This window comes from Notolepis coatsorum (genome assembly GCF_963971535.1).
Source record: "Notolepis coatsorum genome assembly, chromosome: 3".
In the NCBI taxonomy this organism is placed as follows: Eukaryota; Metazoa; Chordata; class Actinopteri; order Aulopiformes; family Paralepididae; genus Notolepis; species Notolepis coatsorum.
The window spans coordinates 89,646,054-89,669,938 of NC_140167.1; the positions used below are offsets into that span (position 1 = coordinate 89,646,054).

The 23,885-nt window shown below is 45.4% G+C and overlaps 1 protein-coding gene across 2 annotated transcripts in view; it reads left to right on the forward strand.

Moving 5' to 3' along the window:
- Positions 1 to 21,675, forward strand: part of scrn3 (secernin 3) — a 33,290-nt gene extending 11,615 nt beyond the window's left edge. The window contains exons 5-8 of one of the 2 annotated variants that reach the window (XM_084310158.1): positions 5,546 to 5,758; positions 10,841 to 11,003; positions 15,309 to 15,489; positions 21,186 to 21,675. In XM_084310158.1, the coding sequence (XP_084166284.1) occupies positions 5,546 to 5,758; positions 10,841 to 11,003; positions 15,309 to 15,489; positions 21,186 to 21,347 (719 nt within the window). In that variant the 3' untranslated portion in view covers positions 21,348 to 21,675. The remainder of the gene's footprint in view (positions 1 to 5,545; positions 5,759 to 10,840; positions 11,004 to 15,308; positions 15,490 to 21,185) is intronic. The other variant, XM_084310159.1, reaches the window with a different exon arrangement.
- The last annotated feature ends 2,210 nt before the right edge of the window (positions 21,676 to 23,885 follow it).

Consider the following 23,885-nt stretch of genomic DNA (forward strand, 5'->3'; position numbering starts at 1 on the left):
TCACAGTACACCTACCCCATCGCCAAACTGATGGATAAATATGTGCACCTGCGTCAACTACCTATCCCGCTCATAGACGGCGCCACCCCGACCCTGCTGATAGGCTCCGACCATGCAGACCTCATAGTCCCGATAGACCGGGTCCATACAGGACCCAGAGGCTGTCCTGCAGCAGTCGAGACCCGCCTAGGATGGACACTACAAGGCCCCCTCGCTAAATCTCTCAACCGAACAGCAGCCACTAGCTGCCTCCACTCCAGAGTGACAGAAGAAGACACCACTCTCCTGCAGCATGTCGAGAGGCTATGGACACTAGAGACAATGCCCTTTAAGAACGAAAGGAAAGACATTCGTTCTAAAGAAGACATTTACGCCATAAACCTCCTCGAGCAAGGGACAAAGAGAGTCACAGTCGGCGGAGTGATGAGATACGCAACTCCACTCCTGAGGCGAGAGGGAATGCCCACCTTTCACGCCACGAAAGAAGCTACGGAGCGGTATCTATTGAACACAGAGCGGCGCCTAGCCAAAGACCCCGCTCAAGAGAGTGTGTACCGCGCTGAGATTGAGAAGCTAATCACAGCGAGACACGTAATGAAGATTGACATTAAAGAGGCCGATCAGACGACCGAATCATGGTACGTGCAGCACCACAAGGTCCACCACAACGGCAAGGATCGCATTGTGTTTAACTGCAGCTACCAGATCGGATCCCAAAATCTGAATAAAGAGCTCTTGCCCGGCCCCACACTCGGCCCCTCTCTACTAGGCGTGCTACTACGCTTCCGCCAGGACAAGGTGGCTATCAGCGGGGATATCAAAGGGATGTTCCTGCAGGTGAGACTAGTGGAGGAGGACAAGCCCCTGCTGCGGTTCCTATGGAGAGAGAGGATCGGAGATGAGCACCCCGCCATCTATCAATGGGAAGTCCTCCCTTTCGGAACTACATGCAGCCCGTGCTGTGCTACATTTGCACTACAGAAACACGTCGCAGAGGACCCAGCAGCAGATGAAGAGGTCCGACACAGTGTGAAGAACAGTTTCTACGTGGACAACTGTTTACAAAGCGTTTCGACTCAGGAAGAAGCCGAGGCTCTCCTACTCAAGCTACGCGCCTCTCTGATCAAAGGCGGCTTTGATCTCAGGCAGTGGGCCAGCAGCGACCCGCACGTATTGCGCAGCCTCTCCCCCGCGGACAAGGCTGCCAGCAGCGAGACCTGGATGGCGACAATCCCAGGAGAAGCCCAAGAAATGACACTAGGACTAGTCTGGCGCTTCAAAACAGACTCGCTCCACTATAGACACAAACCCCTGACCACGGAGCAGGGAAGGTCGACGGCGATACCGACCACCAGACGGAGTGTGTACAGAACACTCGCCAGACAATATGACCCGTTGGGATGTATTCTACCTTACACCACCAGGGCAAAGATGATTGTACGAGCACTATGGGACAAGGACCAGGGCTGGGACGACCCAATACCCGCACCCCTTGCCTCCACATGGAGAGAGTGGGAGACGGAACTCCGCTCACTCCCAGGCGTCAATATACGCCGCAGCTACTTCCCACCCACAGAGAGGCCAGAGACATGCAAGATGGATCTACACGTCTTCAGCGACGCCTCTGAAGTAGCCTATGGATCAGTGGCCTACTTGCGTGCCCAAGAGAAGGGAGGAGAGATACACACCGCCTTCATCCTGGCTCGCTCAAGAATAGCCCCACGAAAGCAACAATCTATCCCGCGTCTAGAGCTCTGCGCAGCCCTAGCAGGAGCGCATCTAGCCACGTTAATCCAACGTGAACTCACCATTCCGGTGCACAGAACAATCTTGTGGTCAGATTCCACGACAGTACTCACATGGATCAAGTCTGATTCATGCAGATACAAGGTCTTCGTGGGAGTCAGAGTCACAGAGATTCAAGAGTTAACAGAAGCAGCGAGCTGGCGGTATGTGGACACCAAACACAACCCAGCTGACGTCATCACCCGGGGAATGTCCCTAGATGACCTCACCCGTCACAACATCTACAGTGACGGACCAGAGTTCCTCAAGCTCCCGGAAGGAGAGTGGCCTACGCCCACCCCACGGGAGGCGAGTAAAGAGGAGGCTGAGAACAAGAAACCTATGTTCTGTGGACTGAGCACAGTCGCCTCCACAGACCCCAACATAGATGATTGCCTCACCCTACAGAGTGCGCAACTAAAGACATTTCTGTGGCACCACCCAGAGATTCAGCCCACTGCCGACATTTCAGCAGCTGACTACGAAGAAGCAGAACTTCTTCTACTACAACGAGCCCAGAGAGACTCGTTCCCCGACGAGCTAGACTGTCTACAGGGAGGAAAGCCCGTCCCATCAGACAGCAGATTGCTCCACCTGGCACCCGAGAGCGACGCCCATAATCTCATCAGAGTGGGTGGTCGTCTGCGGAGGGCCCCCAATCTACCGGATGACGTTAAGTACCCGATAGTCTTGAACAGCCGACACAAGGTCACAGAGCTGATCATAAAGAAATACGACGAGGATGTACACCACGCAGGAGCAGAGAGAGTCTTCGCGGAGATCAGACGTCGCTATTGGATACTTCAAGGAAGAGAAGCAGTGCGACGCTTCCAGCGAACCTGTCTAGACTGCCGAAAGTGGCGCGCGCAGCCCAGCATACCCCGGATGGCTGACCTACCTCCCTGTCGCCTCCGACTCGGCGACAAGCCATTCCACTCCACAGGCATGGACTGTTTTGGCCCGTTGTATATAAAGAAAGGAAGAGGAACCGAGAAGCGGTGGGGTATTGTATTCAAATGCATGACCACCAGAGCGATACATATCGAACTCCTTCCAACCATGAGCACAGACTCATTCCTTATGGCCTTCCGAAGATTCACATCACGGAAAGGAAAACCGTCTACATTGTTGTCTGATCACGGGACAAACTTCAAAGGCGGAGAAAGAGAGCTGAGAGAGAGCTTCCAAGCTATGGGCCCAGAACTTAAGACCCACCTCGCTCCATCCCAGATTGACTTCCAGTTTAATCCCCCGAACGCACCCCACTTCGGTGGAACCTGGGAACGAGAAGTACGTTCTATAAAGACAGCCCTGTACGCCGTGCTTGGGGCCCAGACTGTAGCGGAAGAAGTCCTAATGACAGTCCTCACGGAGATCGAGGGAGTATTGAACTCCAAGCCCCTCGGCTACGTCTCCAGTGATATAGCAGATGTCGACCCAGTCACCCCCAACACACTCTTGATGGGGCGGCTGGACCCCGCGCTACCCCAGACAATGTACAGGCCTGAAGAAGCGAACGGCCGAAGAATGTGGAGGTACAGTCAAGTACTAGCTGACAAGTTTTGGAACAGCTTTCTACTCCACTACCTACCGTCTCTACAGACCCGCCAGAAGTGGGTAAAAGAGAGAGACAATTTGACAGAAGGAACAGTCGTCATGATTATCGACCAGTCACTACCCAGAGCTATGTGGCCGGCTGGCCGCGTAAGCAAAGTGATCACCGGTGCCGATGGCAAGGTCCGAGCAGCTGAGGTGCTCGTCCAAGGGCGAACTTACACACGACCCGTGGCGAGGCTAATAGAACTGCCCAGACTCCCAGACACTATCGATGACGACCATGACCCCACGACTTTGTGAGTTGACTGACCCTTACAGCGGACCTTGAGTGGTAGACAGTGCGGTTAATCTGTCTCTGCTTAGCTAATTAGGTGGGACTAATTAGGGGGCGGCTGTTGTGAAGGATCAGATTAAACCGAATATATATATTTATTTATGGATATATATTTAATAGTATTTGTATATCGTTTGATATCCCTTGTATATTCCTTGTACATATACACTGAATATCCCTTTAGTCTACTAACAGCCCATAATAGTTTCATTCTCTCATTGGACAAGAACTTGGCGCCAGCAGCCAAGCCCCTTGGTTCAAGTTCAATCGTGCCGACGAACATGTCGTTACTAGCCCGGTTCCGCGTAGGAATACGTCTGGCGAAATACGAATGGTACTATTTGTTCACAGCGCATATATATATGGCGCAAGTAAAGTAGAACTTTCTTTTAGTCCCTTAGCCCTTAGTTCTTTACCCTCCAACCTAGTGGCAAGACGTTAAGCCTCACCCACGATACACGTGTGGTGCAGTATGGTCAACTTGGCCTCAGAATGGCATTGAGACATTGTGTGGATTAATAGTTGAATTGTCATAGTTTGGCACTATACCGTCGAGTGGGACGTATTTCTATTAAGTTAATAATAGTCTATTATGTATGGTGCATCGTTCGGTTAGAGTTATACAGTGAGTAGTACCCCCATCGTTTCCTCGCTTTATCTAGAGTCTTAACCAGGCTGCGCAGACCACGTGTGGTGCTTTCATCCGAGGAGTTCTGGGCTAGGACGAGTGGACCTGCACATTGGATTACCTTACCCGGACGACGGCGAGCCCTACACGGCTTGGATTATCTACTTGCTTTGGGTGCTTTGATTTATGCCATGGATAACAGCCAACACTGGTGAGTGTTGGAACTACCCCCCGAGAGGAGTCCAGGTGAGACGGCGCTCTACCCCGAGTGAGGTCGCCTCACGTCTCTTCGTTGTGGACCGGCAGCTACCGTCTACAAGAGGGCCCAACTGTATTCATCTGTGGACCAAGGTTCTGTGGGCACCGTGTTCAGCACTCTGAATTCTCCCAAGAAATCGTTGGCCAGATGGGATATCGCCGGCGGCTCTCCTAACCCCCCCCCCTACTGACTTACAACCAGCAGGACCCCCCTTTAGTATATCCAGCTATAATCATTAAGTACCATCGCTATAGTTCCCTAAAGAACCAGGTTGTATACTTGCTTCCTGCGTAACCAGAGATTGGACATTCAATGTTGATTTGCCTACGAATACTCATTTGCCTTACAAGTGCATTCAAATCATAAATGTCATTAAGTGAACGTTGTATATACCCTTTGCTATATATTAAATATTCGACTTATACATTTGTGTGGACTTGGTTTCATGGTGGGAAAGTGTTCATCATATCTATATCATGTACTGTGTGGCCAGTAGTTAAAGTACATAAAGCGGTAGTGGTTTAATGATACCATACTTATCAATACAGTCAGGGAATTGTACCCCTCAGTTACAGGGGGTGCTTAATGTCTGAAGGAGTCGACTGAAGGCGTCCTGTCCTCTGCAAAAGCATGCAATTGGTCCACTGATGGATACATCTTGATATTTGTCTAGTCTAGTGTGTTCATTAGATGGGTGAAATCCTCTTTCATTGCCTCGTGCCTGTTTTCGCAGGCAGTTAGCCTCTGGTATGCGTGCCATTAGCGTTAGCCACGCTTCTAGGCCTCTTTTCCTTTGGAAAGAATGATAAAAAAAATAAAATAAAAAAAGTATAATTTTTTATTTATTTATATATATATATATATATTCGACTAAGAGGTTGGCAGTCGACTACGGCTCCTTTCGACCGATTAGTCGACTAATAGGGGTCAGCCCTAATTTGAGCCGACCCAGATATGAAGTTACTCATGTTCTTCACTCCAGATGGATACCGTAACATCTCGAACCAGTACGGCATAACGACCAAGATAGACAAGGAGCACCCGGGGATGAGGCAGTATGCCCAGAGCCAGGGCTGGTGGGATGGCAAGGCCCCGTTCAGCTTCGCCGAGGTGTACTCCTTCCTGACCACAGCCAGGATCGAGGCAGCGGGCAGCAGGTACTGTGAGGGAAGGACCCTGCTGGAGAAGCACAACGGTGAGGCCCCATACATAAGATAAGATAAGATATTCCTTCATTGATCCCCTTGGGGAAATTCGAGCGTCATAGGGAGGTGTAGTCTGACGTCACTTTGGACCGCCCGCGAGGTCCACCCGTATAGGGATTTATCATTGGGAAAATGGATTATCGGCTATTGTAACAATTCTGCCACATGAACATTGAAAAGCTTTCCATTTTTTGCACAAAATGAGTTCCCTTCTATCACTAACATAATTTATTTTTGTTTGAAATAAAATTAGGCGATTTTTTTTACAATTAATTGCGAATATTTTCACGTTGAGCTATAGATTGTGGATGAATACGCACAGAAAGGTACACCATGCAAATGTTCATGCTTTATTTGTTTTAAACGAGACAATTTAGAAATGGGCAATGGGGAAATACGTTGCAATTTTGCGAGGTGGACCGGCCGGAAACAGCAATGACGTAACCACTACACCTCCTAGCAGCATGGGGGAGGGGGGAGGGGAGGTATGGGCAGGGTAATAGTAGAAAGACATAAATATACTGTAAGCAAGGAAATTAAATCTGAATATAATAATATGAGAAAGAATAAAGAGTGTACACAATAGAATTAACTCTGAATATAAAAATATGAGAGAATAAACGGTGTAAACACTAGAATTACCTCTGAATATAAAAAGACGAGGAAAAATTAAACAGTGTAAACTATATAATTAAAAAGAACAGTATACACAAGGTGCAGGTTAGGGTCTGTATATAAACAGTGATACTTGTGTCGCATGTACACAGTTCTTTCCCCCGCTGCTGACTCTACTGTATCATACTCTCTCTGACCACCAACCACATTGTAAGATTCTGATCAAACTGGCCAGTATCACGTCTTCGTCTGTTTGGCCCTCCATCCAATTCCTCTGCGTTGTGTACTTTTAATGGTCCTGACGTCTCCGATACTGGTAGATAAGATCCTTATCTTCCCCCCGTTAGTGCAATCCGTAAACCATAATACTTCCCCACCTCCGTAAGAATTCGACACTTCGACAACGTGAAATACCTTACAAGGAAAAGCATAGTTTTATTTCTCTAAACAGAAACCTCAGCTCAGATGTTAACAGATTGTATTGTCCTTGAAGAGTATATTTCTAATGATCTTTCGGTGTGTTCATATTATCGTCCTTTTGCTGTTCAGTCCAATAGTGTTCAGGCCTGTTCGTTAGCCTAAAACCATCCTCGTGGTAGCCGAAGCTACTGGTGATGTGCCATTCTCCCCCCCCCCCCCCCCCCTCTCTCTCGTCGAGAGGAGAGAGTCTCTTCTGGTTTCTTCCCTCTTAGTCTCAGTCAGATTTTAGTCCGAGTCAGATTCTCGTCTGCCTTACACCCGGAAACCCTGTTCGATTTATAGATGTTCGTCGTCGCAACGACGGCCCCGCCTTCTGGTTGTCATGCGACGTGTTGTCATGACAACTGCATAACCTTTAACACTAATAAACTCACGTTTCATTAAGATGAACCTCTCTCCCTCCTGTCCTGGGAGACAGTACACTCTAATCTCAGATGTTCTTCTAAGGAATTCATAACAAAACCCTCGCTGACGCGGCCTGTGCCTGTGAAACCACTGGTTCCACCACCGTTCTATCACCGTCTCCTGCTTCCATGCACATTTCGATCTACCATTTTAGCTGTGGTCATCTCTCCCCAATCTATACATCACATACATTGAAAAAGCACCGTTTTCTCTCAATCCCCCCTTGATTCTTATCACCCCTCAGAATCATAAGACTACTTGGTTTTTCAATTAATTATACACAAAAATAGACTCATAACAATTAGGGCCCCGCCGTCTGCTGTTTTCCTTTTGTTTTCCATTACCCGCATCACACCCAAACCAGAAAGGATAAACAACGGTCATGGAGGAGAGAGAGAGAGAGACAGAGAAAAACACAGATTGCAACTTTTCAAACGACACACCTAAACCCTTCGGCCCCCCTCTCAGGTACCCCACGTCCAAATCAGAGCGCTCCCTTCCCTCTCTTACAGTACACCTCCCATCTCGGGCCGGTCCCGTCTTCTAGGCAAGGGCCCCTTTCAGTGACGGCTCCTTTCCTGAGCTGGTCCCCCTCCCAGGGCGCGGTCCCCTAGGCAAAAATGTCTCCCCTGGTCTGCTACTGCTCAGTGTCTCTGGCTGTCCTCTCCACATCTGCTCCTCCACCGCCGCCGTCTCCTCTCTCTCGTCGTGGATCATCTGTGGACCAGGCTGCGGTGCCTGGCCCCTGCGGCTTCCTCCTCCTCCAGTCTGTCTCCTGGCCATCTCCATCGCTGTCGGTGTCATTCCCCCCTTGAAAGCAGAAACACAACACCGGCAGTCGTCTGTCCATTCGACTTCCCTTGTTTTGCTATTAGTCTACCATGGCTTTGGGCCTGCAGCTCGTTCTCTATATATTTTTTTCCTCTGCAAGCCCCTATTTGTTCTCTATTAGTCCCCCACCTTCTCAACACCCATATCTAATCCTACAGGGCTGTTCCCTGTTTTGTTGTCTTCCGGCGTGACACCAGCAGCTAAACGATACCCACTCGGCGCTCTACGTTTGTCCCACGGTTGACCCCCAGCGCGCGCCAGTTCTTTCTGGTGACGTGTCCCCTCAAGACTCTGCCTATTTATTAGGTGTGAGAAGGCCCCACTGGAATTCAAATTCCCTCTTTATTCAATTATTAACCCATTCAAATAACTGCACCATCTTTCTGTGCAATTCTTATTTAATCTCATTAGATTCACTATTGAATCACTCCCCCACTCCGCCACTAGATGGTAGTACAGGCCTCTATCTAAATATTCCCCTATGGGTAATGAAAACTCCCCAGCACTACCCCCCCTCCGCCACTAGGTGGCGACCTACTCCTCCTCCATGGTGTTTTAGTTGACGTGTCACTTCCTGGTTCTTTATCTGTTGTTATCTCCTCGTGGTGCTCACGGCCATTTTGACTCGCTCATAATGGCTACTCTCTCACAAACAAAACGAACGCTGCCCCTCCTTCCAAGGCCTGAAAACACCGCTGTTTTTCCTCTCTTTCCTATCCATTATCAGGGGACGCTTTCTCAGACTAATACTCTTGCCTGATCGGACATAATACACACTGGTACAATCTCCTTTCGACTTTCCTTCTGTTATGAAAACAGTCCCGCCATAACAATTTTTCGATCTGATTCAAGCGCCCCCCCCCCCCCTTTCCTCATCTCGCATTTACCCTCCTTAAACCAAAACTGTGCAGCCTGCCTCGTTTGCTTTTCATTCTCTGTAGATAACACCCTCGATTTTCACCATGGCTCTCTGCTCATATTATCACAGCTGGCATTCTCTGTGTCGAACTAGAAATGTTTACGTTTACGGATTCACTATCTGTTCGTTTTTATTTGGCTTGAAAAAATCAAAACAACCGTGTGCACAGTGAACTCACATTTTTGATCGGAGCGCTGTTTCCCCTACAGCGCTGGTTCGCCTCCTGACCGCTCGACTCGCCGCTCTCTCCCAGGGCTGGCCGGCCTTGCTTCGATCATGATTCTCCCACACATTGATGACTGTTGTCCACTGTCGCCCCATTATTGAAAAAGTCTTTATCCGTTGTTCTTATCTCTTGCTTTCTGGCTGTCATCAACAACCAACTGTTCTCGTTGTTTTAATCTCTTGCAAATCCGGGTCACGGCACCAACTGTAAGATTCTGATCAAACTGGCCAGTATCACGTCTTCGTCTGTTTGGCCCTCCATCCAATTCCTCTGCGTTGTGTACTTTTAATGGTCCTGACGTCTCCGATACTGGTAGATAAGATCCTTATCTTCCCCCCGTTAGTGCAATCCGTAAACCATAATACTTCCCCACCTCCGTAAGAATTCGACACTTCGACAACGTGAAATACCTTACAAGGAAAAGCATGGTTTTATTTCTCTAAACAGAAACCTCAGCTCAGATGTTAACAGATTGTATTGTCCTTGAAGAGTATATTTCTAATGATCTTTCGGTGTGTTCATATTATCGTCCTTTTGCTGTTCAGTCCAATAGTGTTCAGGCCTGTTCGTTAGCCTAAAACCATCCTCGTGGTAGCCGAAGCTACTGGTGATGTGCCATTCTCCCCCCCCCCCCCTCTCTCTCGTCGAGAGGAGAGAGTCTCTTCTGGTTTCTTCCCTCTTAGTCTCAGTCAGATTTTAGTCCGAGTCAGATTCTCGTCTGCCTTACACCCGGAAACCCTGTTCGATTTATAGATGTTCGTCGTCGCAACGACGGCCCCGCCTTCTGGTTGTCATGCGACGTGTTGTCATGACAACTGCATAACCTTTAACACTAATAAACTCACGTTTCATTAAGATGAACCTCTCTCCCTCCTGTCCTGGGAGACAGTACACTCTAATCTCAGATGTTCTTCTAAGGAATTCATAACAAAACCCTCGCTGACGCGGCCTGTGCCTGTGAAACCACTGGTTCCACCACCGTTCTATCACCGTCTCCTGCTTCCATGCACATTTCGATCTACCATTTTAGCTGTGGTCATCTCTCCCCAATCTATACATCACATACATTGAAAAAGCACCGTTTTCTCTCAACATGGACCCTAACAACCTGTCAAAGTGTTTATCTTCTGTTGTGGAATATTAAAATGAGCCATGACAGTAAGCTGTAGGAATTCAGATCGAGTCAATTTGTATAAAAATATAGAAAATATTGTTTATTTTTGCGACCATAGCCATAGAAAAAGTTATCAGTTTATAATCAGAGACAACATGTGTGTACACACAAAGCATCTGACCAGAAAGTGACCCAAGAGGTCTTGGTCAGACGTACATTAAATACAAAATTGACATGACGTACGTAAAATACCAGAAATGACAATAAAGATGAGAAGTATCATAACAAGAATGGGTCTATGGCTTTGTTATGTCTCTCACTAGAACTGGAGAAAAGGCCATGTCATATCTCCTCAACCTTGGTCGTTGTTAACAGACACACTCAGACTCTAGCCTAGTATTAACTAGTCAAAAGCTGTACAGAGATTTAACACAGATGGACATAGATAACATTTCCCTTACACTTCTTTCACCCGCTGACAGGTCACATCAATGCAGAGGCCATGATGAGCATCCTCCGGGACAAGGAGAGTGGCATCAACATGGAGGGGTCCTTCCTGACCACGGGGAGCATGGTGTCTGTGGTCCCCAAGGACCCCGCCCTGCCAGGGGTCCACTACTTCACCGCCACCCCTGACCCCGACAGGTGCAGCGCCCGCCCGGTCTTAAAGGAACACGCCAAACGTTATGGGAAACAAGCTTATACCATCTTCTCCAGAGTCAGACGAGAAGATAGATACCAATTTCCTCTCCGTGCGTTCAGTGGAAAGCTATCCGGCTGCGAGCTAGCCTAGCTTAGCACAAATGAATGGAAGTGGATACAGACCACTAGCCTATAACTTAGCACAAATTAATGGAAGCGGATACAGACCAGCTAGCCTATAGCTTAGCACAAATTAATGCAAGCTGATACAGACCACTAGCCTAGCTTAGCACAAATGAATGGAAGTGGATACAGACCACTAGCCTAGCTTAGCACAAATGAATGGAAGTGGAAACAGACCACTAGCCTATAGCTTAGCACAAATGAATGGAAGTGGAAACAGACCACTAGCCTATAGCTTAGCACAAATGAATGGAAGCGGATACAGACCACTAGCCTATAGCTTAGCACAAATGAATGGAAGTGGATACAGACCACTAGCCTAGCTTACCACAAATGAATGGAAGCGGATACAGACCACTAGCCTAGCTTAGCACAAATTAATGGAAGCGGATCCAGACCACTAGCCTATAGCTTAGCACAAATTAATGGAAGCGGATCCAGACCACTAGCCTATAGCTTAGCACAAATTAATGGAAGCGGATCCAGACCACTAGCCTATAGCTTAGCACAAATTAATGGAAGCGGATCCAGACTGGGTCATCCCTATGTTCCCCGGGTCCTATGTTCCCCGCTTAAAAAAAAAAAGAAAGGGTCCTATGTTCCCCACTCCCGAAATAAAGGTTCTATGTTCCCCGGTCCCGCCTGCTCCCGAATGCTCCCGAACAAAAAAAGGGTCCTATGTTCCCCGCTGAAATAAAGGTCCTATGTTCCCTGGGTCCTATGTTCCCCGGTAGCGATAAAGGCTTGCCACCCCAGCGCACATACCGGCAGTGATCTACAGCAGTGGTTTTCAACCAGTGGTAAAATACCATAAAAGCCACTTGTACTATTTTGAGTAGATAATTCATCTGTATCGCAACAGAGTCACGGATCTGGTCGGGGCAGGTAGCATTATGTCGGGAAAAATGTATTGAAATAAACAAATGTGAATTAAAGAATTTAAAACGTATAGCCTATTAAATAGTTTTATAAGCTTATAGCCTTTTTCGGCTTATTTGAGAAGGGTCCAGCTGCACAGCCGGAGAGCAACGCTCTCAGGGCCAAGATAGCCACTTATACTATTTTGAGAGAGACAGCAGAGAGACAGACAGACAGACAGACAGACACTGTTCCACAGTGTGTGTGTGTGTGCGCGCGCGCGTGTGTGACTACTAGTCTCCTAGTAGAGACTCAGCCCCCCCCCCCCCCCCCTCTGGACCACCTCCTAGTAGAGACTCACCCCCCTCTGGACCACCTCCTAGTAGAGACTCCCCCCCCCCCCCCCCCTCTGGACTACCTCCTAGTAGAGACTCACCCCCCCCCCCCCCCTCTAGACCACCTCCTAGTAGAGACTCACCCCCCCCCCCCCCCCCCTGGACCACCTCCTAGTAGAGACTCACCCCCCCCCCCCCCCTGGACCACCTCCTAGTAGAAACTCACCCCCCCCCCCCTCTGGACCACCTCCTAGTAGAGACTCACCCCCCCCCACCCCTCTGGACCACCTTCTAGTAGAGACTTCTCTAGGAAGAAGACGAAGATGAGGATTAATGACTTGACTTTTCTGGTTACAGCCGTGTACTGCAGTGAAAGGGTTAACGTGTGCCTTTTCTGGTTACAGCCGTGTACTGCAGTGAAAGGGTTAACGTGTGCCTTTTCTGGTTACAGCCGTGTACTGCAGTGAAAGGGTTAACGTGTGCCTTTTCTGGTTACAGCCGTGTACTGCAGTGAAAGGGTTAACGTGTGCCTTTTCTGGTTACAGCCGTGTACTGCAGTGAAAGGGTTAACGTGTGCCTTTTCTGGTTACAGCCGTGTACTGCAGTGAAAGGGTTAACGTGTGCCTTTTCTGGTTACAGCCGTGTACTGCAGTGAAAGGGTTAACGTGTGCCTTTTCTGGTTACAGCCGTGTACTGCAGTGAAAGGGTTAACGTGTGCCTTTTCTGGTTACAGCCGTGTACTGCAGTGAAAGGGACAACTTGTCGCTTTTTCGGGAGCCGCAACGGGAGTGGGGAACATAGGACCCGGGGAACATAGAACCCTTTTTATCTCGAGTGGGGAACATAGAACCCGGGGAACATAGAACCCGGGGAATATAGACATGCTCCCATCCAGACCACTAGCCTATAGCTTAGCACAAATGAATGGAAGCGGATCCAGACCACTAGCCTAGCTTAGCACAAATTAATGCAAGCTGATACAGACCACTAGCCTAGCTTAGCACAAATTAATGGAAGTGGATACATATATATATTAAGGCTGTCAAAGTTAACGCGTTAACGCACGATTCTATTAACGGCACGCCACTATTTCTTGAACTTTTAGAGAAAAAAAAAGAAAAAAAATTATGTTTAACTTAATTTTTTTTATTAATTTTTTATTAGACTTCACTCGGGTGTATTATTGATACTGTAGGAGTGCAGTAATGATTGCGCAGACGGAGTCGTGTTCCGATGCAAAAACAAACAATTTTATTGCGCACTCTACTGTCGCACAAACAACACTTTCATTCATCTTTCACTCGTCTCTCTTTAACTACGTCTTCCCCCGCTAAGGGTCATGGGAGATGTAGTAAACACCACAATAGGCTAGAATGCCGTGAATTATGTCCCAGTAGCCACTACAATACTCTCATTGATGTGTGTGTGTGTGTGTGTGCGTGTGTGTGTGTGTGTGTGTGTGTGTGTGAGAGATAGAGAGGGGGGGTGAGAGAGATGAGGAAGGGGCAAGAGAGAAAGAGAGCTGGGAGAGTGTGTGTGAGAGAGAGAGGGGGGGGGTGAGTACTCAGCCCTTGTGTGGGTGAATGTAACAAGTTGGTGGACTTCAGGCGTGACCCCACAACTCCCCTAGCTCTGGAGATAAATGGCCAGAAAATAGAGTGCGTTGAGGAGTATAAATATCTTGGCACCACCATCGACCATAAGCTCACCTTCAAGACCAACACAGATAACATCCACTCTAAGTGCCAACAGCGACTGTTCTTCCTCAGGAAGATGAGGAAGCTTCAGGTGCGACCATCGATCCTGCAGGCTTTCTACAACTCCTTTGTGGAATCGATAATGTCCTTTAACATCACATCATGGTTTGGAGTGATGCGTGCCATCAACCGGAAACCTCTCGACAGGGTCGTTAAGATCAGCGGCAAGATAATTGGGAAGAACCAGGAGCCACTCAGCAGCATCCACAAGAAACGGACAGTTAAAAAGGCCTCCCCAATAGTTGTAGATAACACACACACCCTTCACACCCATTACAAACGAATGCCCTCAGGCCGTCGATACAGAGCTTCATCACTGAACAAAAGGGGCTTAGGTAGCTTCGTGCCAACCTCCATCAGACTGCTGAACACCTAGGTCTGGTGGAGGCCGGACTGCCCCCCCCCCCCCCCCCCCCCAAGGACTTTGGACTACTTAAAATAGACTCCCCCTTCCACCTGATGGACACATACTATGTACCTGTACTACTATTATTTATATACATACAGAACTGCTCCACATGGTTTTTAATATATTATGCTTTAAGTACTGTAGTTTTAATGTAGTTGGTGTTTTTTTTTATATAGTGGTCTTTTTATTGTAGTTTTAAATTTTTTTTATAGTTTTTTATATATAGTGGTGAGTGTCTATGTACTGTGACTGTATGTTTGTCTTTCAACCACTGCACAAATGAAGTTCCGAAAGGAAAATAAAGTAATTAATTTGAAGTTGAAGTTCCTAACGTTTTCTTTCCCCTATTATTTCATGCACACTTTATTCATTGTTTTAAATTATTATTTTCTTTTAAGTTATTTTGTGCATCACTCTGTTTTGAATTTGATGCAAATTTGCAATGCATGAGGGTCATCCTTTTGTGTTAAATGGCTGCATAAAGCAAGCATTTGTTGACTCATGTTGATAATAGTATTAAAACTTGAAAAAGATCTGTTTAAGGTAGATACAAAAATAAATAAAATGCGATTAATTTGTGATTAATCGCGAGTTAACTATGAACAATCATGCGATTAATCAGATTAAATATTCGATTGACAGCACTAATATATATATATATATAGGCCTGTGGTATATACAGCATTATTGTACAGAGTTATATGCAGGTTTACCTTCATTATGATTATGATTATGAGACATAACGAACTATTCTCGTCCCTGGCAGGTCTGTCTTCAAACCCTTCCTGTTTGTGAACGACGTGAAGCAGCTGAAGGAGACCTGCTCTCCGTGTTTCGGCTCCGATGACCCGGTCAAGAAGAAGCCTCGCTTCCAGAGCAAGCCCGACCGCAAACATCCGCTGTTCCTCAAACACCAGGTGGTCTCGGCCATCATCCATTCCAACAAGGTTAAAACAACTCACTCTTATTTAGTAAATGATCTAATGTCATAAGATTGTTTCTAGTCCACAGTCAAGTCAATCGGGTCAGCGCTCGCTGGGCTCGAAGGTGCGAGCGTTTTGCTTACTTTTGTGTTCCTAGAAAAGTAATTGTGCGAATTGCTAATTCAATTCAAGTTTGGTCATCAATTTAACCCTGTCTTCATAAGATAAGATAAGATATTCCTTTATTGATCCCCTTGGGGAAAGTCGGGCAGCATGGGGGAGGGGAGGTAGAGGTATGGGCAGGGTAATAGTAGAAAGACTTAAATATAGGCGATAACATTTGATCTTAACTCATTCTGCGCCATCGCTTAATGCGCGAGAGGGCGCTAGAACGCCACCGCTTTAATCAATGGGGGGACTGCGAGATTTGCGAGTGCTTAAAATATATCTTAATTTATAGCTATGGGTCTAATACACCCATCGATTATCAGTGAGTTGCTTCCAGTCAACATGTACCAAACTGATTGTTTTTTCATCTGTACATTTCCGTTTTATACCGTTTTGAATATGAGTATAGTTTTGGTGATTCTTAGTAATTCCAGGAAAAGACACCGTTTTTTGCAAGACGTTCACAGAAAGGTAGAGAAACTAACTGCGTTCTGTTTTATGGCAATAACGTTCAGGTTTGTGGGAGATAATCCCAAAAAATAAGAGAAATAAAAAAGTAAATCCAGAAGTCAGATGATTGACAGGGGCTGGTGTGAGCTGGGTAGGGTAGTTTTTCTAAATTTGAAAGCCCTGAGTCTCTTCCTTCAAGAGACTACACTCACTTTTGGATGTGCCACTTCCTCCTGTCAATATGCGCCGGTTTCCGACTCAATGCCCTGAGATTTCTATAATCTTATATTTCACTAATAACAGTTAAAATAATTGGTAAACAAACGTAATGCTGAAAATATACACTTTTACTGTATATCTCGGGCTTAAGAGGTTAACCCTGTGAGGCCCAAATTAAAGACATTAGCAACTTCAGAGGCCAGAGGGTGGGACATATAAACACATTTACTATCAAATAGCATTGTGAGGCTGAACAACAGGACCAATTGACTATACATGTGCTTACATTTTTTTTAAATAAACATTCTTTTTTTAAATGGCTAAAAGTGATTTTGTAATTTTGCAACCGTGGGTCTCACAGGGTACTTTTAACCCTGTGAGGCCCAAATAAAAAAGACATTAGCAACTTCAGAGGCCAGAGGGTGAGACCTATAAACACATGAAGGGTGCCGTGACTGAAAAAAAAGGTTGAGAAACGCTGGTATATGGTGTGGCTCTTTGTGGTACCACAGTAATTTTTGTGGCTCTTAGTCTCTGACTGGTTGGCCACCCCTGGTATAGAGTACACCAGCTCTGAAACTTTAACTTGTAAATTCACCACTTAGCTTTTCTTCACATTCTATTTGATTCATTATATTTCTACATGTAGTTATTTATTTATTTAGCTTAGCTTTGCTTTGCTTAGTAACGTGTGATAGGTTCAGGAATTATATTGTATATGTATTTGTTGGCGGACAGAAACGGACCATAACGTCTGTAATTTTACACATGAATGCAGAGAGTTTGTGTCACTATTTTCATATTCAAGCATACATAGATAATAGCTGATAGATAAAAAGCATTCTAGTGAAACCGCTGTACCACAGCCGTGTCACAATCAAGTTCTCAAGTTTTGTTTTATTTGTCACACATAAGGTTACATTACAGTGAAATGCTTGTATGAGCCCCCTGAGAATGTGCTGCATACAGTAAAAAAGTTAAAAGAAGAATAAAGTCCCAACACTACAAATATACAATATACAAACTAAAGTACAACCTTAAAGTACAATGCAGTAAAAATGCAGACTGAGGTACAAAAAAAATGCAAACTTACAAAAAATTATTTTTAATGCAGAAATTTGGTATCGATGTAGTGCAAATCTTTTTGTAATAAATAGATCAAATATGGTGTATTGTTAAAAGTGTTTAAAGTGAGTGTTGTGTGAGTGTTTGTTTAAAGTGAGTGTGTGCAATGAATGTAGATTAATGGGTTAATCAGAGTGCTTATACTGTATACAGAATTAAGAGTGTAATATTCCTTTCTAATATACTAACTATGTGTAATATACTATAACACTCTTTCACTAAACGTAGGAATATTGTAATTAATACTTCCTCTCATGTGATATGGCTTAAATGAGCAATAGACTGATTTGGTGGAATGCATCTTAATTGAGAATCTGATTCCGTTATTACATCAGTTGATGATTTGATTGACATACAAGTGCATCTCAATACATTTGAATATTGAGGAAATATATTGATTGCCTCCACGCCACGCCTCCAGGCCACGCCTCCACGCCGCGCCACATTGATTCATGCAGAAGGAGGCCGACCAAGTATTGAGTGCATATACTGTTCAGTAGGCCGGCATTTCTGTAATGTATATATATATTCTTTAATTGGTCTTATGTAATATTAAAGGTCCCATGCATTATAAATGGCCTTTTCCAGTGTTTAACATTGTATCCTAGCTATTGGGGATTATATCAATGTGGTCTGTGTCGTTAATTATCATATTGACTCATCAGTCTAGTCTCGAGTTCACGAGATCTTCCCTCACTCAACTAAGCTGTTCTGGGGCGGTCAGGTGGCGTAGCGGAGATTGTGCTCGTCACCAATGCAAGAGGCTGCGGTCTCGACTCCCGGAGAGTCGGCATTGCCTTGGCTCGGGCTGATTGCTATACTAACTCGTTTGGCTGAGTTAGGGGGAGGGGAGCCGTGGGTGGGTCCTGGGCGTTGTGGACAGCGACCCCTACAGTTCGGTCGGGGCGCCTGCTCAGCGAAGGTAGGATCTGGTGAGAGGTAGTGCGGCCTCCCACATGTTACACTCTCCCAGTGAGAATCTGCGCGGCCAGGCTGGCTGCCGGCTGGCTGCACATGCGTCGGAGGAAAGCATGTGACAGTCTCCGGCCTCTCGGACCAACAGTAGGGGAAAGGGCGCAACAACCAGGAAGGGGGTTGGGAATTGGCATAACGACTAACAGTGGGATGGGAGAAAAATCGGAAAAAGAAGGAGGGGGAAAAAGATAATAATAATAAAAAAATAAAAATAAACTACCGTAATTCCTCTAATAGTAACCAGGTCTCAAATACCAGCCGGGTCTCTATTAATGGCCGGGTGCGCTCTTGAGCTAAGCAATTATAAGCCGGCCTCCTAATACAAGCCGGGTTACTAATATACTGAGCTGCATACTGAGCTAGTTACTTGATTTCACTTTGAAAACGTTGAAATGACCAGTGACCACCTGTAATTGCACTGTTTACTATTTCATACAGTACTTGGTTTCAATAAATGAACCCAGTACATTTTACTGGGTTCAAACTGACACAAAATGTTGATTTATTCATTATGATCCGTTTGAAAATTTGAAATATAGGCCTCCCTCTTATACAGGCCTCCTCCTAATACAAGCCTGGTACCCGCTACAGTTGAAACAAATACAAGCCGGGGTTACTATTAGAGGAATTACGGTAAGCTGTTCTGATTTGACTGTATTGCTGACGTGAATAAGGTACTGATTTGCAGTAACGCCCCCTCTTTTTTTTTTATCCACTTTTTCTCCCATTTTTCTATATTTTTCTCCCATCCCAATTTCGTATCATCCAATTCAACCCTCCCCTGTCACGAACGCTGTTTCTTGCCTCCCACAAGCCGGCTGCAATGTGGACTAAGTCATACATAGCACAAGTCCCCTCCGGTACTTGAGGTAACAGCAGTCGCATCTTTTCACCTGCGCAGCTCGATCTCTCAGTGTCGAGGAGTAACGCGTGGGAGGCTCACGCTGCCCCCGACACTTCCTGATTCTACTGCGCAGGTGCACCAACCGACTTGTAGGAGTCGCTTGTTCACAACGCCCGATCCCCACCCTTCAGTTTCCCTCCCCGTAATACGGCCAATGTGTATTACTGCGGACGACCAGCTAAACTGAAAACAATGTGGAGAGCTGGATTCGAACACGCGAATCCTAGCGTCTCCACACTGGTGGCGAGTGCCTTGCCCACTACACCACCTAGCCGCCCCAGTAACGCCCCCTCTATGGTTGTACCGCATAGTGTAACCCGACACTTCCTCAAACAGGTTTTGACAGAGGCAGAGAACGAGTGAGAGAGAGGGAGAGAGAGAGAGGGACCGGCGGGACCGTGCAGAAGTGTGTGTAAATGTGTGTGCGCCATCTCTCCCTCGTCGGAGCATTTACACACAAACTTGACTGCGTGTGTGTCGGGGACGCATCTCTCCTCTCTCTCCCTCTCTCTCTCTCTCTCTCTCTCTCTCTCTCTCTCTCTCTCTCTCTCTCTCTCTCTCTCTCTCTCTCCCTTGCTCGTTCTCTCTCTCTCGTATGTATCACGCTGTGTGGGTGACTGTCACTGAAAGCGCTTATGGGCGGAGCCCATCCAATAACAGCCTAAAGTCCTGAGGCTGAAAAATGATGCTTTACTTCATTAGAAATATAAAACAATGAATTTCTTTGAAAAAAACCTTACAGATGTCTTCCATAGACTCACAGGAATTGTGTAAAGTTGACTAAATAGTGCAAGGAATAGCAATGCATGTCCCCTTTAAAATCTTCTGATACTAAATGTCCGACTTACATCAAGGAACCCGGATCATCAACAAATCAATCTTAACTATATTCACAGGACATACTTGACTCCTATAAGACTGTGCCGAATGGGGCTCAAACAAGATTCCAAATGCACCCAATGTACAAATGGGGACGAAGGGACATTTATGCACATGTATTGGGACTGCTCACCAGTTAAGGCATTCTGGAAAGATGTGACCCAACAAATATCAAAACTCGTATCTTGGAATATACCTGTACACCCCTCGGTATTGCTGTTGAATGATGTTTTTGAGTTTGCAGTGAATCCACAGCTAAAGAGATTGGTTTTATCGGGTATCACAGTAGCCAAAAAGCTGATCGCATCACGCTGGTTTCAACCGGAAAAAATGTGCCGTAAAGTTTGGTTTCTTACATATCTCGATGTAATTTACCATGAAATATCTACAGCAAGAATTCTGGGTCTCAATGAATCCAAAATGTCAATGTGGTTAGAAGTGGTGGAGAGAATAAAAGCTAGCTTATAATGGTAGTGTCTGGTTAGGTGCGAGGGATAGTGGAGGTACTTCTCAAGGTGGGGTCCGGGAGGGGGGGGTTCGAGCTGAGCATATGTGTGTAGGTTTTTTTTTTAGATAACAGGTATTATGGGTATATCTTATATAAGACAACTAACTAAAAGGTGATCTCATTGGATGTGCCCTGACAATTAATGCTTGTATATCTTATCGTGTGTTGTCATGTTTGTTTATATGTTTGTTTAAAAAATAATAAAAAAATAAAATACAAAAAAAAAATCTTCTGATACTGAATTTTGGGTTTTCATTAGCTGTAAGCCATAATCATCAAAATTGAAAGAAATAAAGCCTTGAAATATTTCACTCTGTGTGTAATGAATCTATATAATATGTGATTTTAACTTTTTAAATTTTAATTACTGAGATAAATAAACCTTTCCCCGATATTCAAATGTATTGAGATGCACCGTGTATTATACATAATATCATCATCACTGATGATTTTCACTCCAGTCCGTAATATTCTATATTTTCTGTTCTTTAGGGAAAAGGAAAGAAGATTCTGGAAAACATGAGGCAGTTGGAGAAGGTGAAGATGTGTGAGATGGAGCAGCTGCTCTCCGGCGGCGTGGAAGACGCCACGCTGGTGGTCAACCTGTTCACCAACACGGCCCTGGAGGAGATGCACATCTACGGCAAGAGCTGAGGGACATCTGCTTCAATCAATCAATTCAATCAGTCAATCACTCTCCTCCATGAAGCACCGAACAGTCATACAGCGGCTCTCTGGACCTTATTCAATAATACTTAAAGTAGGGTTAGCACAAGGGTCCTTGAAGTGCTTAAAGTGCTTGATAATTTTTTTTTAAGTCAAGGCCTGGAATTCCTTGAAAACAGCAACAAAAATTAACAAGGTGCTTAAAAAGTCATTGAAATTCAAATCAACCATTGAATGTTTTGTTCATCCATGATCAAATTCTTCTGAATCAAGAAATCGTTTTTTTTTGTTCTGTTTTAATAAAATCTGACAAGTCGCTGTCTCGTACGCTCCAACTGCTTTTCCTCATGTCTTCGCGTGTGATGCTCTAGCTGGCAAGCAGGCCAAGAAGATGCTTAAAAAAAAAAAACTGCATTTAACCCTTTCACTGCCACACTACAGAAGGTTAACCCTTTACTATCACACTACCGACGGCGTTAACCTTCTGTAGTGTGGCAGTGAAAGGGTTAACCTTCTGTGTATTGTCACAGTGAAAGGGTTAACCGTTTGGTAGTGCAGCAGTGAAAGGGTTAAAAGTGAATTGTATCCTTCGAGTGACATCCTTGAAAATGAAAAATAGTGCTTGGAAAAGTACTTAAAAGTCCTTGAATTTCATTTTGCAATGTCTGGGAACCCTGCATGAAGCGCCGAACAATCCTACAGTGACTCTCTGGACCTTATTCAATAATACTTAAAGGAACATGCCAACATTTTGGGAAATTAGCTTATCGTCTTCTCCAGAGAGAGACAAGAAGCTAGATACCAGTTTCCTCTCTGTGCGTTCAGTAGAAAGCTATCTGGCTGTGCGTTAGCCTAGCTTAGCACAATGAATGGAAGCGGACAGTGACGGGTAGCCTACGGGAGAGGTGTTAGTTGGACAATGCCTATAGGCTACCCGTCACTGTCCGCTTCCATTCATTGTGCTAAGCTAGGCTAACGTGCAGCCAGATAGCTTTCTTTAACAGTTCAGGGTATCTGTGGGGTATAAACAAGTATTCATAATTCTCAATTCAAGGCCTTAAAAGATATTAGAAAGTCTTGAATCTCATTTGCACAGGTTTTACATTTTGGGGGGAGTCGACCTGGCTGTCGGGAGATGAAATAATATTAAATATATTAAATGTTTCTGTATTCAAGTTGTTGTTTTTTGCAGGGCTACCGGGAGCTTGGTGCGTCTGGCGAGAGCTTGTATGGAACATGCAAGAATTTAAATCGGTGCACAAGTGCAGCCGCCAGTTCATCTGTTCAGAATCCCCCTTCTTAAAGCAAACTGGAAACAGCCAGATCAGGGCTTTGATTCATGCTGGTTATTGGATCGGTCATCGCGACCTATTGTGTGTGCTCATCATAGCTATTACTATACTGCATTATGAGTCATTCTGAATATCCTTATAATCATTTATAGATGTTTGTGTTAAATAAATTGTAGGCAAATATTTTGACTGTATTGCACTTACCCATTGGATGAGGTTTGCACAAGTATATCTAAAAATGTACTTGAAACAATGGAACTTATATAAACAAGAATGCACACTTTATTTATCTACTCTGGTTGGATGGTGTGTATGTATGTATTGTGCTGTATAATGACAATACATTTTAATCGAATCTCATTTTGAAATCGCTACGCTGCCTATGGACACGATTGCATTGCACCATGGTGATCCACTCAACAGGTAGCGATTTCAAAATGAGATTAGATTCAAATGTATTGTCATTATACAGCACAATACATACATATACATACACACCATCCAACCAGAGTGGATAAATTAATTAGACGTAAAAAAAAAAAAAAAAATTAACCAAGAATGATTTGAACTTGTGACCATAGGATCCACAGGGAGCAGACGAACAAGGTGAGCTAAGTCTGATATTTAAACTGAGTGACTAATCCATGATTTACACTTGTGCCAATTGCGTTTGTCCCTAATCTTTAGTATTGGCATTAATAAATCAGATGTCATGCTAATATGTCATGTTCTACAGTAGGACGTCATGCTAATATGTTCTACAGTAGGACTTACTACTGTGATACCCATTTCAAAGTGTTATTTCTACGCTCATACCGGGGGGGGGGGGGGGCAAAACGTACGGTTATGTCTATAACCATAGTTATATGAGTATAGTGACGCTCTGCGTCTACTGGAATACACTCCCATATCAGTACTAGCACTGAATAAATCTTCACATGCACCTATATACACCCACTCGCCTGGCCACACCCCCATCCGCTCCTCTACATAAGCAGGGGTGTGGCCATACTAACAGCTCCTTCCCACACACACCACTGATGATTAACGGGGCTACCGTGGACAGGGTGAGCAGCTTTAAGTACCTGGGGGTCCACATCTCAGAGGATCTGACATGGTCAACACACATAGACACAGTAGTAAAGAAGGCGAAACAGCGCCTCTACCACCTGAGACAGTTAAGGAAGTTCAGAGTATCGGGGAAGATACTCCAGTCCTTCTACTCAGGAGCTGT